At 34.2% G+C, this 13271-nt stretch overlaps 1 protein-coding gene across 1 annotated transcript; it reads right to left on the bottom strand.

Annotated features, from left to right (window-relative positions):
* Positions 1–977: 977 nt before the first annotated feature.
* On the bottom strand, positions 978–9075 carry LOC112694316 (zinc finger protein chinmo). The gene is made up of 7 exons (XM_025569747.1): positions 8713–9075; positions 7618–7699; positions 3642–3805; positions 3316–3533; positions 2709–3165; positions 2406–2573; positions 978–1700 (listed from the first exon to the last, which is right to left on the bottom strand). The coding sequence occupies exons 3-7, from the start codon at positions 3757–3759 to the stop codon at positions 1474–1476; spliced, it is 1188 nt and encodes a 395-aa protein (XP_025425532.1). The 5' UTR covers positions 3760–3805; positions 7618–7699; positions 8713–9075; the 3' UTR covers positions 978–1473.
* Positions 9076–13271: the final 4196 nt, after the last annotated feature.

Genomic DNA, 13271 nt, shown 5'->3' with positions numbered 1-13271 from the left:
ATTAAAATAGCAATGACATTTCAATTGAACTATTAATTGCATTGTTGACAACACAAAAACATAATCGAAAATATATATATGCCTAAAACAATATTTTTTATATAAAGATGTATGTGAACGACAAGCGCTTTAACATTGATTCCAAATATAAAAATAAATTTCTATTTGGATTATATAATCAAGGTATACATGTATAATATATAATTATTTTTAAGTATGCATAATAACACAATAAAACAAATGCTGGCTTCGATTATATTGTGACTAGTGGAGCAATATTATATGACTAGTATAAAAAAAAAAAAAAAAAAATGAAAAAAAAATATTAAAGGCTTCAAATTTGGAAAATGAATGGTACATCTTTAGACATTTGCATACAATTAAAACGTTTTATCAGGTACAATACACATAATAGATTTTAACTATAATATTCACCTTGTATAATGTATTTGAAATACATAGGTGATATATAAAGCACATTGATAATATAAATAGTTCATTAATAACATGATATTTTGTAAGTAGATTGTTCTAGGCTTTATTTTTTTTTTTTTTTTTTACTTGCAATTAAGTTTTTAATTGTACTATAAATCAAAAATTAAAGGTAGTAAATATATTAATTAAACATTTAATTTTTTTATAATGTGAGTCCTTGTGAATAAGGTTTCCAGTTAAATATATTTAGGAAATTAATTTTTCTATAGAAATGTAAAACATTCAATACCCTTTAAACTATCAAATTCAAAACAACTTTTTAGTTAATGGAATTTTTAAATGCCAATAATCAATGCCTCACTTTTAACAAGATTTTCATAATGTATAATTTTGCACTATAAACCAGTTCATTTGTCACATTAGTATTCAACAAAAATATGAATAATCCCCCCTTTCTCCCCAATCATATCTATATATTTAGACCATTTTTTATATAAGGGCTCGAATTTTCTAAAATACAAGAGTAACAATTAACAACAAAAACCAGCTTTGCTGACTAATAAATGAATACAAATTATATTATAATGTACCATTCAGGGTCAATTTTGTTGTTTTATCAATATGTATTAAATGATAAGAGAGCTGCTTTATGACTTAACTAACAGCATATTACTATAACTTATGGAGACATAAGCAATCCACAGAATAAACATTAACATTTTTAATATTATAAATAATATATTATAGGTTATACTTGAAAATATAACGTGTAAAATCATTGAGGTAAGTTCACATTGAAAGCGGTGTCATAAAAATGTATTTTCACCTAAAAACTAACACCACTTTCATCAGTCTTAAGAGTTGCAGAAGTGTTTATGGTTTACATTTGTACTTTAAAGGCAGTTAGTCTGCAGTTTGCTTATGTACCAGACTATTTTATATTCAACTGGTGGTATAGTTAATGCTTAAAAAGAGGTATATATATTTATAAAATTAGAGGGAGGGTAAAATATTTGAGTGAGGTAGATTTGTTAAGAGTTATTGATTGTTATTTGCAGTTTGTGGAAATGTTGGATTTGATTTCACTGCAATTTCTGTTTTATGTTCTCTTGCAATATGTCGTCTCACTGTATTGTTCCGTGTAAATGTACGCGCACAAAAAGGACACGGCACTCGAATTCCTTGATGCCTCTGTCTTATATGAGCTCTAAGATTTGTTTCGTAACCATATAACCGTTCACAATATGGACATTGTAATTTTTTCCCTAAAAAAAACAATAGTTTATTTCTTTGTTATTAGATGGCATTCTTAGAGTTGACGAGTAGGTGACAATTTGTATAAATATACATTAAACATTTAAAACATTATTGTAATCTTATTGTAAATAGTTATTTTTTATACACAATTAGTGAAGATTTAGATATTAATGGTATTATATTCATTTAGATTTGTCCATATAGCAGATTTGTTCTGGATGTAAAGTCAAATTAAGTTACAACATATTTACATTTTAAAATAAAGAAAAAAAATATTTTATTATTTCTTAAGAAAACTGATTTTTTTCAATAGTAACCAATATTTGAGATCATTAAATAACTGAGAAGGATATAAAATTGTATTATTAGCTTTTTATAACAAAGAATGGTATAGCAGAGTTTGTTAGATATTATAAATATTAGTTATCATTGAGAGTATATTGCTCAGTAAATATGTAATTGTCAATATGTTTAACTATAATTTAATGTCATATTAGAATAAAAAAATTCTACAAATGCTTTTTTCTATTTAAATAAAATAAATTATTAAAATAAATAAAATAACACTATAATCTATTACTCAGAAATATGAAGAGAAAATGTAATTTATTATTAACCTGCGATTATTAGTTTAAATTTAAACACAAATAAAATGCAAATATTTGTTTTTTAAATCTACTTAAGTTGAAACATTATAAATTAGTATACATTACCATCAGCTGTTATGGTAGTCACAATATTTTTATGAGATGTATCTATCTTCCATTGATTCGGAGATGGTGGAGTTGTTCCATTATCTGGTGCTTTCCATTCATTTGTTGTAGTTGTATTTTGAGGAAATTCTGCAGTATTTGCCACAGGTTCAGATTTTATTCGTAAATCTAAAAAATTTTCCATGTGAAATAATATTGAATTATTAATAAAATAATGTGTATTATATGATTGCGTTATATTTTAGTAATTTGAAGTAATTGTGTTTATAAACTATAATAATTTATGTAATATAAATAATGTACCTTCTCCGCAGTTATTAGAGGTCACATTACGGTAATGATGAGCTGAAGTAGAAGCATCTACAGGACCAGAATTATTTGACTGAGGCTGATGAGAATTTTCCAAATGGGCCGATATATGTGCACTGTAGGTTAAAGAAAGAGGAGATTCACGTTCTGGTCTGGAACCATCTCTTAAAACAGATGCTCGTGTAAGTGTATCGGAAACTGGAGTTGTGTTAGGGCTGTTATGGTGTGCTCGTTTGTTTCTTTGGGGATCAGGTGATAAAGGGTGCTGTTCATTTGATTGACGATAATGATTTGGAATCTGACTAAATGAGGTAGAGGGATGCTGAGTTTCCGTGGATCCATTTTGTTTTAGTCTTGTTGGAGAATCTAGTGCTGTTTGGTTTTCATTATTATATTGATCATGCTGAGGTAATAGTGTCAATTTATCATATTCAAATGACAGGCCTTTAACCTAATTAACATATTTAATATACATTTTAAAATTTAGTTATAACAAAAACACTTTTAATACAAACACCTAAATATAATAAAACAATATCAAAATTTAATTTAAATATTACACTCATACAAATGTAAAGGAATTTAAAATTATTATTTTCACCTGTAAATTATCAGCAGTTTTTAGAAAACTAGAGAGTCTTTCTTGAGATATTTGTACTTCACCACGGTACATGAACTCAAGTAACGATGCCATGTTTGTAGACGATGTCCCATCAAGTATAACTATTAAACTTGATCCTAGTGGAGTAGCTTCAAATATTTCTTGAAAATGTTTACTGCATGCTGCCAGAATTAGTTTGTGAGCTTTGAAAGTTTTGCCTATTCAAATAATGTAAAATATTAGATAAACAATTAGTTTATCATAAATTTAAGTAGGTAAAGTAAGAGTAAAATACAATTTTTGTCAACAATAAATTAATATATTACCTTCACAAAACAATGATACATCTGTCAAACTATCTGACTTTAAAAGGTTATCAAATGCAGTTACAAGATTGCTACTAAAACTATTCCACTTTAGACAGAACTGCTGCTGAGGTTCCATTCCAGATTGTTGTTGAAACAGTGTTTAAAAAGACATAACAGTGGCCCTATTGAAATTAAAATTAAATTAGATTATAACAGTGAATTGATAATTACTAAAAACTGTAACCATTATTTAAATAATGAAATTAATAAACAATTAAAAATAATTAGGTGTTTTTGATAAGTAAAATAATTATTTGTTTGATGATAAAATTATCCATAGTGTAACTAATTATAAATTGTTCCGAGTGATTGAACCTTCTTTTACGATTATGTTTAAAATGTGAAGGGGTAGTTTATGGTAATAGTGTACAAGTTCCTACCACTAATGACTATTAAACATAACAAAACATTTTATATATGTAAAATTTAACCATAAATATGAATAATTTATGAAATAGGAATTTTTAGTTTAGTTGATTCTAAAATGTTTTAAATCTTTGTAAATATAAATTAAAGTAATATAGCTAAATCTACATTCATTTTTCATTTTATTATGTTTAATGTTTGGACTGTAATAGTTACAAGTTTGTACTTGTATATTACATTTTAACACTGAATAGTTAAATAACAAACCTAAAGTAAATTACATGTTACACTTTAGCCATAATTTTCATAATATATATAAATAGATAATCCCTTAGATCTGTGGTTCCTGAATTGTGGTCGGCAGAGTCCTAAGGTCTCTGTTTGATTTCCTATAGAAAAGGTAAGAATGTAGCAATTATCGTTCATTATTTGAAACAACAAGCGTATATATTTCTACGAGACACAATCAACTCAGATAAAATTTACCGATACATATAAAACAGTATTAAAACCTCAATAGGAAAATATAATTTTTTAATTTTAGATAATACGTATTCCCATTTTAATATTTCCCAGCCAGATATATTGTATATAAATATAATATTAAATGTACACTATCTCTTTTTGAGTTTCTTCCTATATAAATACATATCATGTGTAATATTCTGTGTAGAACACGCGCAAATAAAACTTAATATTAAATATTTTTAGGGCTCCATGAGAAAATATTGCTTATAAACATGCTCCATCGCTGTTTTAGATAAATAAATTATCGTTTATTCTTTATATATAATTTTAAACATCATTTATTCTTAATTTCCATCAAAATTAAATTAAGAAATAGGGTCAGTTATCATATTGATTCTTCATTGGATAACAAAAATTGTATATTCCACTTTGATTTTAAAAACCTTTTTTAAACTTAAAAGTGATTCAAAACATACTTATTTATAAATTTTTTTTTGTAAAAATAATTGATCTTTCAAATATGAAGTAAGATTCATATAAAAATGTTATTTCATTAAATAAAAGTATATAAAAATTATGATGGACAGTGAATATGTTTAACAATACAAATTCAAAATATATGTTATTTTATATTAATCGATATATAATTATTCTATACTTAAAATATTTAACTCATATATTTGTATAGTTTGATCTCTTAAAAAATATCCATGGATTTGTTTTATGGCCTATAGAAAATGTGGTTTTATTTTTAAAAACTGTCATAAAAACTACAGAAAACGATCTTAAATTATCTGAAGAAACACCCGTCTTCTTGGTTTTCATTGTAATAAAAATAAGATATTTTAAATTAATTTACTATAGAATTTTATTTGTTTCATTAAAATAAAGTTTTAATAAATCAAAATTTCATTATTTTATATTATTTATTATACTTTATAGTATTGTTTAAATATAAGAAGTTAATCTTTTAAATATCTATAGAAATGTATCTAAATCTAATAAACATTTATAGATATCTAATAGTTATTATATTTTAATTTGAAAAAAACCATTTTAACTCAAATTATATGATTTGTAAAAATGGAAAAGTAAAAATATATTATTTGTACATAAGAAAGATAATTATGAAATTGTGGTTACATGTTCAAATAACTGTGTTTAAATATATTTATAACATAATGAAAGTCATTGATATAGATACTAGAACTAGATTCCAATAAGAATTAAAATTTTGATATTTTATTTATGCACATCACTAAAAATATTTAGATTATTACAATAGCATAATAAACTGTTAAAAAGTTTTATTTGCTTTATCTAAAATTGAAGTATAGAAGTGCTGCACTAAAATTTTGTTGTACACAGATAGTTTTCAAGTTAGATATTATTTAAAATCAGCAAATAGTCAATACTTTAACAAGTGACTAACCAGACTAGTTTCAATTTATAAAATTAACAAAGTTTAACATTTTTAAACTTTGATCGCACAATATTTTATTGAGAGAAAACTATTTAACACTAATACCTAATGAATTTAAGTACATATAAAATATAAAATTAGCAGTTAATTAAATTATTAATTTATTTATATAGGTATACAATACTAAAAAAATATTACAAGAAATACCCAAGTTATGTAATTTATATTTTTAATTTACTATTGTTTGATAATATGTTAAGTGATTTGTTTAAGGATTCCTATTTATAGTTTATTAATTTAACTATTACAATTAAACAAGAATTTACAACGAATAAAATAACTATTCTTAATAAGAAATTGATGAATGTAGATGATTTAAAAATATCAAATACAAAATGTGTTAAATCAACAGAGAACATATTATCATAATAGGTACATTAACTTAAAAAGGTAGTAGTAGGTAGCCGATTAAAATCATAGTTTACTCTTAAGTGTATATTGAATACATCATGTAAATTATCATATTCATGAATAACATTGACCTGTTTTGGATGTATTTACCAAATAGATGTTTATAATTCTATTAGCTATAGAAATAGATGTATATTATACATTTCTATTCACTGGAATACTTTTTGTTAATCCTTATAATAAAAGTTATAACAAATCACCAATAACTTGTAAATAACAAGCATATTTTTTTATGGTGATCGTTAAGAAAAATTAAAAATATTGTCTTATTGATAATAAATATATACTAATATTGTTATATAATTAATGGAGATGACACAAATTGAGATTTAAAGTTACTATATTGTCATTAATAATTTAACATTATCTTGATTAAAAGATATCAATTTATAAACATTTTACCTACAGCTCTATTTCTTGATAACATTAATTCTTTGTCTTATTGATGCAAAGATCAATAACCTTTGAGTTAACATTAAATAATACATGTTTTTTTTTATCAGTTAATATAAATTATTATTATTGATAAGCTAAGAAATTTGTATCGGTCAATAACAAAATTAATATATCCGATACAAATGAAAACATAAAACATCTACAAATAATTCTAAATCATAACTTAGATACTATACAATGTTTATTATTTTTTCACAGTTATTAAATCGAAAAAAAATTATCATAACTAGATAATTATAACACCAACACAGACTTGATAATCTATTATCAAAGCTATGAATATTAAGTGTATTTTATCACAATAATATGTATAGTTGTACTAGGAACTGGTTGCAGGTTCTTAAAATAATAAAGAATTCAGAAAAACAGGTTTGGAAAGATGAAAAGTAGGTATTTTTAGATTTGATGATCTCATCATGTAAACATTGGTTGGTAAAATACAATTTTATGTTTTGTTGTTTTTTTAAGAATGTGAAAAAGTGGAAAATAATTTTGAATAGACTATATGAATAAGAAACAAGATGGAGATACAGATTAATTACTGGAATATGCAACTGAAATAAGGAAAAACCAACTCAAAACAACTCTTCAACTATAGTAACGATTATACAAAATTATAGCAATTTATATTGTGTTGTTGTCTGACGACTCTGTGCCAAGTCCAATAAAAATAATACAGTTAAGGATCACATTGTGATGCAAAGTAACAAAGTGTATAAAAAAAATACCTAATAATATTATTTAACTCACCGATCAGCAGGTTGTGGCACGGACGACTCCGTCAAACATCCATGGCATCGAGGTAGTCACCTCGGTCGTCGCGTTCTCAGGTCTGCGCAAACACACAAGTTTACATTTATAGAACTGTTTGATACACACCTCTTCTAGTCAGTATATATATTTATATTAATTAATTAATTTAATTTTTTTTTTTTTTTTGTGGGAGGTAGGGTTGGCGATGAGGTGCCGGGCGCGAGAGGATACGATTTGAGCGAACGGAGTCGACTGTTTAGGGGTGGGTTCGGCGGGTTGCGATTTTCGATTAATCGTCGATCGTGCAGCACACGCAGTCACCGCGCGTAATGGCAACTAATGACATCAGCAGTCGCCGGGCGCAACGTCTTTGCGGACAATGCAAGTGCAAACATTTGCATAACGCGCAGCAGACGACCGTGAAACAGCGCCGTGTGCGCGCAGCAACCGCTGAGGAGGTGGTCGAACGGAGTATGTGTGTCTGGCCGTCGCGAGCCAACCGACGTCAATGCGGGTACGTCCTCGACGGGGGCGCCAGCAGCGTCTTTGCCATGTACTCGCGCGTACGATATCGCGTCCCGCGGCGGTTCGCGCGGTTAACAACTCGGACGGTGACGGAGGGGGTGGGGATGGTCGGTGGAGGTGAAGACGAAGAGTATCGGAGAGAGAGAGAGAGAGAGAAAGAGAAAAAGAAATAAAACGAGTACAACCCGTACGGCGGGTAGTAGGTTGCACGCACCACGTCGAAATAAAATACGTACACGTACACCCGAACGGAGGGCGCGCGCGAACGGTTCGGGAGAGGGGAAAAAAAACGAAGCACCACCGTGGTAAAATATTTAAGTGGAAAATTGTCGAAAATCAAAAACGAAGCGATGACGGCACAAGGCGACGGCGGCGTCGAAGTGCTGCTCGGACGGATACGTGTGCACACGTCGGAAGAGAAAACGCATAAATATTGAGTGAAAAAAAAAAAAAAACAAAAATCGCGATTCGCGAATCGTGTCGAAATTGACGGAGTACGGAGGCGGGCAAATATTTTATTTTATTTTTTATTTTATCGTTGATGTTTTTTGTTGTTGTGTTCATTACCTCGGCGTATGAACTCCCGCACGAGTGTCGGTGGCGAAAAAAATTGTTACAAATTAATTAACACGGCGGACGTGAAAAAAAAAAAAAAAAAAAATTGCAATCCTGCAACCAGGGAAGAAACGCACTCGCTCTCACACACGCACAAGCACACACGCACACACACACACACACACACACACACACACACGGACGCGCGCGCAATCGTTTACGCTCATTCACACACTCGCGCGAGACGCACACTCGCAGAACGGCACAGCGGTCCGGAAGGCGAAAATGGCATAATGCAGTAGGTCAAACTGATGAGTCGCGTAGTTTCGCACTGACGTTTTTGCATTGGGCAAAATCGCACTAGCTGCGAGTGCGCACTGTGCGAATATCGCGCTCGGCCGCACGCGGTTTTCCCCTCCGGGCGGCAGCGACGGCGCGCGCGCGCGGGCGCGCTCGGTTCGACGGCCACCGCCGTCGTCCCGCACTGCCCACCCTGCCCGCGGCCGTGGCACCGGACCGGCGCAGCGCGCGCAATGTGGTCTAGGCGATGTGATTTTTTTTCGCACTCCCCTCCGCGCCCCCATAACCCCGTATCGACCGCGCGCCGCAGCTCCTACACGGGCGACGCACTCGCACGCACACACGTTGCGCCGCGGCTCGCGCAATCGGGTCGGCCGACCTCGTCAGCCGTCGACGCACCTATTGCGGCGGGTGCGTGTGCGCGCGCCGCGCTCGATTGCGTATGCGTGTGCGTGTGTGCCGCCGCCGCCGCCGGTCGACCTGTCGACGGCGTACGCGTGGGCCGGGCGGGACGGGAGCGGAGGGATCGTCGGCGATGCGACGCCGCCTCGTACACGCCGTCGGAGGACGTGCGCGCGACGGGAGAGGTGAAGACGACGTGCACGGTGTTGCAGCGCCCATATACGTTGCAACACTGCGTTGTTCTTCGACCTTACACGAATTGTGCGGCGGTGATGGCCTTCGGCGGCCCGCAACTCGCGCGAGAGACCGAATCGCGCGCGCACACGCCAAGAACGCCGCCGCGCGAAGGTTTTTTTTTTTTTTTATACTCTCCTATATACTCTCCGTTCCATTTAGCCCATTTCGCTACGCTGCCGCTATTTCGTTTTTACCCTCCGCCGCCGCCATCGCTGCCGTTACTGCCGCACGCACTCACGCAGCACGCATTGTAATATTGTGTTTCGTCTATTTTCCCCGTCGCTCGTTCGCGGAGCGCGCGGTTTTATTTTACTAGTTATTTTTTTTTTTTTGTTTTCCCTACCCGTATCCCCCGCCCGCGCCCCGTTGGTCACGCGCGTTATACCGGATCTCCGAAGGCCACCGCGGGCCGGTGGGGAAGCGCACCGCGACCGCGCGTTCTCGTTTTGCCGCGCAAATTTCGCACGCACGCACTTTGTCCGCCGCGTACGGGTTACCTCACTACATTATACGTGCGCCCGTCCGACAACCAGTTTTGCGGCGTTCACCGGTTATCCGCACACACACACACGCGCGCGCACCGACCGGCCAATAACGTACACCGGTGCTGCGTGCACGTACACGCGGAGAGTGTACACCGCGCGCGCGTGTCCCGAAAATGCGTATACGGGGCCCATTGTGCCGAACACCTTTTACAATCGTACCGGAGTTACCGCCTCTATTCATACGCGGGGTTACGCGGCCGAAACAATATTGTACGGTATTGTTTACTCCTGTAAATAGTGTGTACTACGTATTATATCACATGCCCATTATGATGCGATGCATTATTATGTATACGTACATACGTACGTACGTAATAGACGTTTCGTTTGCGTTTGAACGTGTCGCTGTGTCGAAACACTTAAAATTAAACATTTAAGCGAACAGAAAAGAGTGTTGATTCGAGCGACACTCGAACGCCGCACGGTATCTAATGGATAAAATGTGTACAAATGTATTTGTATACATGTATATGGATTTGTTACGTTTCGACCCGAACAATGTTTAAACGATTTAACGTGTTATATAATACTCCGTTTAATTTATAATATTTTAAACTTGAATTCGATAAAACGGGATTTACACAATTTTAACCGTGACGTTAGATGTTAGTTTGATTTTCCTACAATCAAGTCTGCCGAGTATTCCGCTGTTGCGCGTAATTTTCACCGATTTTTTTTCCGTTCAATTCCGGTCACAAACTTCGGACAATCGATGAAATGATGCAATTATTTTTTGTTTTTTCAACTTGCTTTAAATTCAAACGATGTATAAACATCCGGGAGACAGGGATAGACAACAACCCACACCTATGCGCGTATTATTCTTCCCACGTGAGTTCTCATAATTAAACCAAATTAATTTCGCCGCCGCAACACAAACAACAAATCGTGTTACCGACCGTTAACATGCGCGCACGTAACACACACTGTCGAGTGTTGCACACCGCGAAATTCGAAAACATCTCGTTTCGGTGCCGCGGCGCGTAATAACATTCCGCCGAAAATAATTGACGGTTTCAGGCCGGGATGCAATAATTATTATCGAGGTGTAATCGGGGAGCCACGTCGTCGTAATCACCTCCGCGGATTCCGCATGATCCGGTGATGTACGTTATTTAGTTTATAATTTATGCGCGATATTATTGCGTTGCTGCCGCGACGTCGTTTTTTCGAACGCGGCAGGCACGCAAATTTTTCGTTCGCCGCTGTTAGGTTCTGTTGTACACCGTGTTACAGGTAGAGACATCCACGAGCCACGTACGGTTCGCCTTCTACTTCGCGTCGCCGGTTACAATATAAATACGGCATGGGCGTGACGACGGTCGTGTCGTAAATCGCGCGATTCCGGCGGGTTTTCGGGTGCGCGCTCTCGGAAACCGTGGCACAGGACCTCTTGCGTATTCATCGTTCCGCGGCCCGTACGTTTCCAAGAACGGTCGGATCGTTGTGCAATATATTAACACGTCGCAGGACATATTGTTCGGCTGCGGCGGATGAAACGAGTCGACGACGTTAAGTATACGCTGCCGATTCCGATCCGGTACCCCGTTCCGACGCGCATATTCGTCGGACAATGCGTTTTCGTAAAAAACGTATAAAAAAAAAAAATAGAACCCTTTCGCACGCGGTTACTATATCGAGCTGTGTGTGTACAGGGTGATTCGTTAACGCGACTCGGCATTCTGCGTATCATACAGCACCGGTCCGAGTACGGTGTTTTTTTTGACAGCACATAATAGTACGATAATAGATTTGTTAATTTGTTACAAACCGACTCGGTGCATCAATTCATCTCATGTATCAACATTAATAAAAAAAGGTTGCAACATCTGTAGATGACGCGAAATTTATTTATGAAACCGACGATACAATTGTATCATGTCCACGTATTTGATTTTCTATTTATTTTTAAAACCTGTAAAAGGGAAAACATTTGGGATCAACAATTTAAAATATGAAATGTGGATTTTATTTCGACACGCCGTTCTATGATGTATATTTTCTTTTTAAAATCGAAATAACGGGGAATTAGACTGTATAGATTTTTTTTACTTTTATAACAACCGCTAACCGGGTTAGGCCCACCCGCCGAGATGGATCGCCAATGGAGTTAACTCTAATAATAGATAAAAAGTTTTTAATGATATTTCAAGTTACAACTATGTGCATATTCAGTCATTCAGACTTGATATTCTCACCAATAATTCTATTTAAGGTATAAAGTTAAAATTTGGTCTAAATTTGAAATCAAGAGTTAATTCTGATTTTATCCGGAAAATAAACAGAGGGGATGAATATATCTCGAGTACGGCACCATATTCGAAAGGTCGATGCAATTCGCCGGTCTGCGAAGCTTCTTCAACCAGCCCGAAAGGAAAAAGTATTTCAAAGAAATATCACGTGTTTTATTATCAATAATTATTTTCGCAATATAATACTATTTTATATTATTATCGTAACAGCAGTAGTAATGATAATTATAAATCGAATGCTTCCCATCGAGAATAACTAGGTAGCACGTCAGGCTTACAGTGTTCGATTATGATAAAGTAATGTATTTATGTGCATCTCGTTTTTTATTATTGCGATTAAAGTTTCACCGACATTGTTATCATCTGAACTGAAGGCTATAAATGAATGTACACACTTCCTACAACGTATTTGCCGATAAGTTTCACGAAGTAAACACGCACATGTTCCTAAACGTACAATGGTCATCACTCTGTATGCTCGCTGTATATTCGTCTACGTAATCATATATTTTTACATATATATATGTATATGAATATTTGCATATTTGTATACACAATACATACTATATTTTATATTATAATAGTTTTGTTCTTTATTTTTTTCTCTACGTTTTTTTTTTTTTTTCTTCTATCCTTTCCCCCTACCGTTCCGACGCACCGGATAGAGCAGCTATTTGGCAATGTCAAGTATATATTTCGCTGCACACGCACGGCACGGCACGCACGCACGCACATGCACGTGATAATAGTGGTCCTGGACCGCGGGGCATTGTAATATGCGTACGGCCGGTCGAGGTTTTACTTTTTCGTACATACGTAATTTTTCGGTTCTGCG

The sequence above is a fragment of the Sipha flava genome, unplaced genomic scaffold (assembly GCF_003268045.1).
Source record: "Sipha flava isolate LNK unplaced genomic scaffold, YSA_version1 127_pilon_pilon, whole genome shotgun sequence".
Lineage (NCBI taxonomy): Eukaryota > Metazoa > Arthropoda > Insecta > Hemiptera > Aphididae > Sipha > Sipha flava.
Note: the sequence above shows the minus strand (reverse complement) of the source record. Positions and strands in the feature narration are given on the sequence as shown.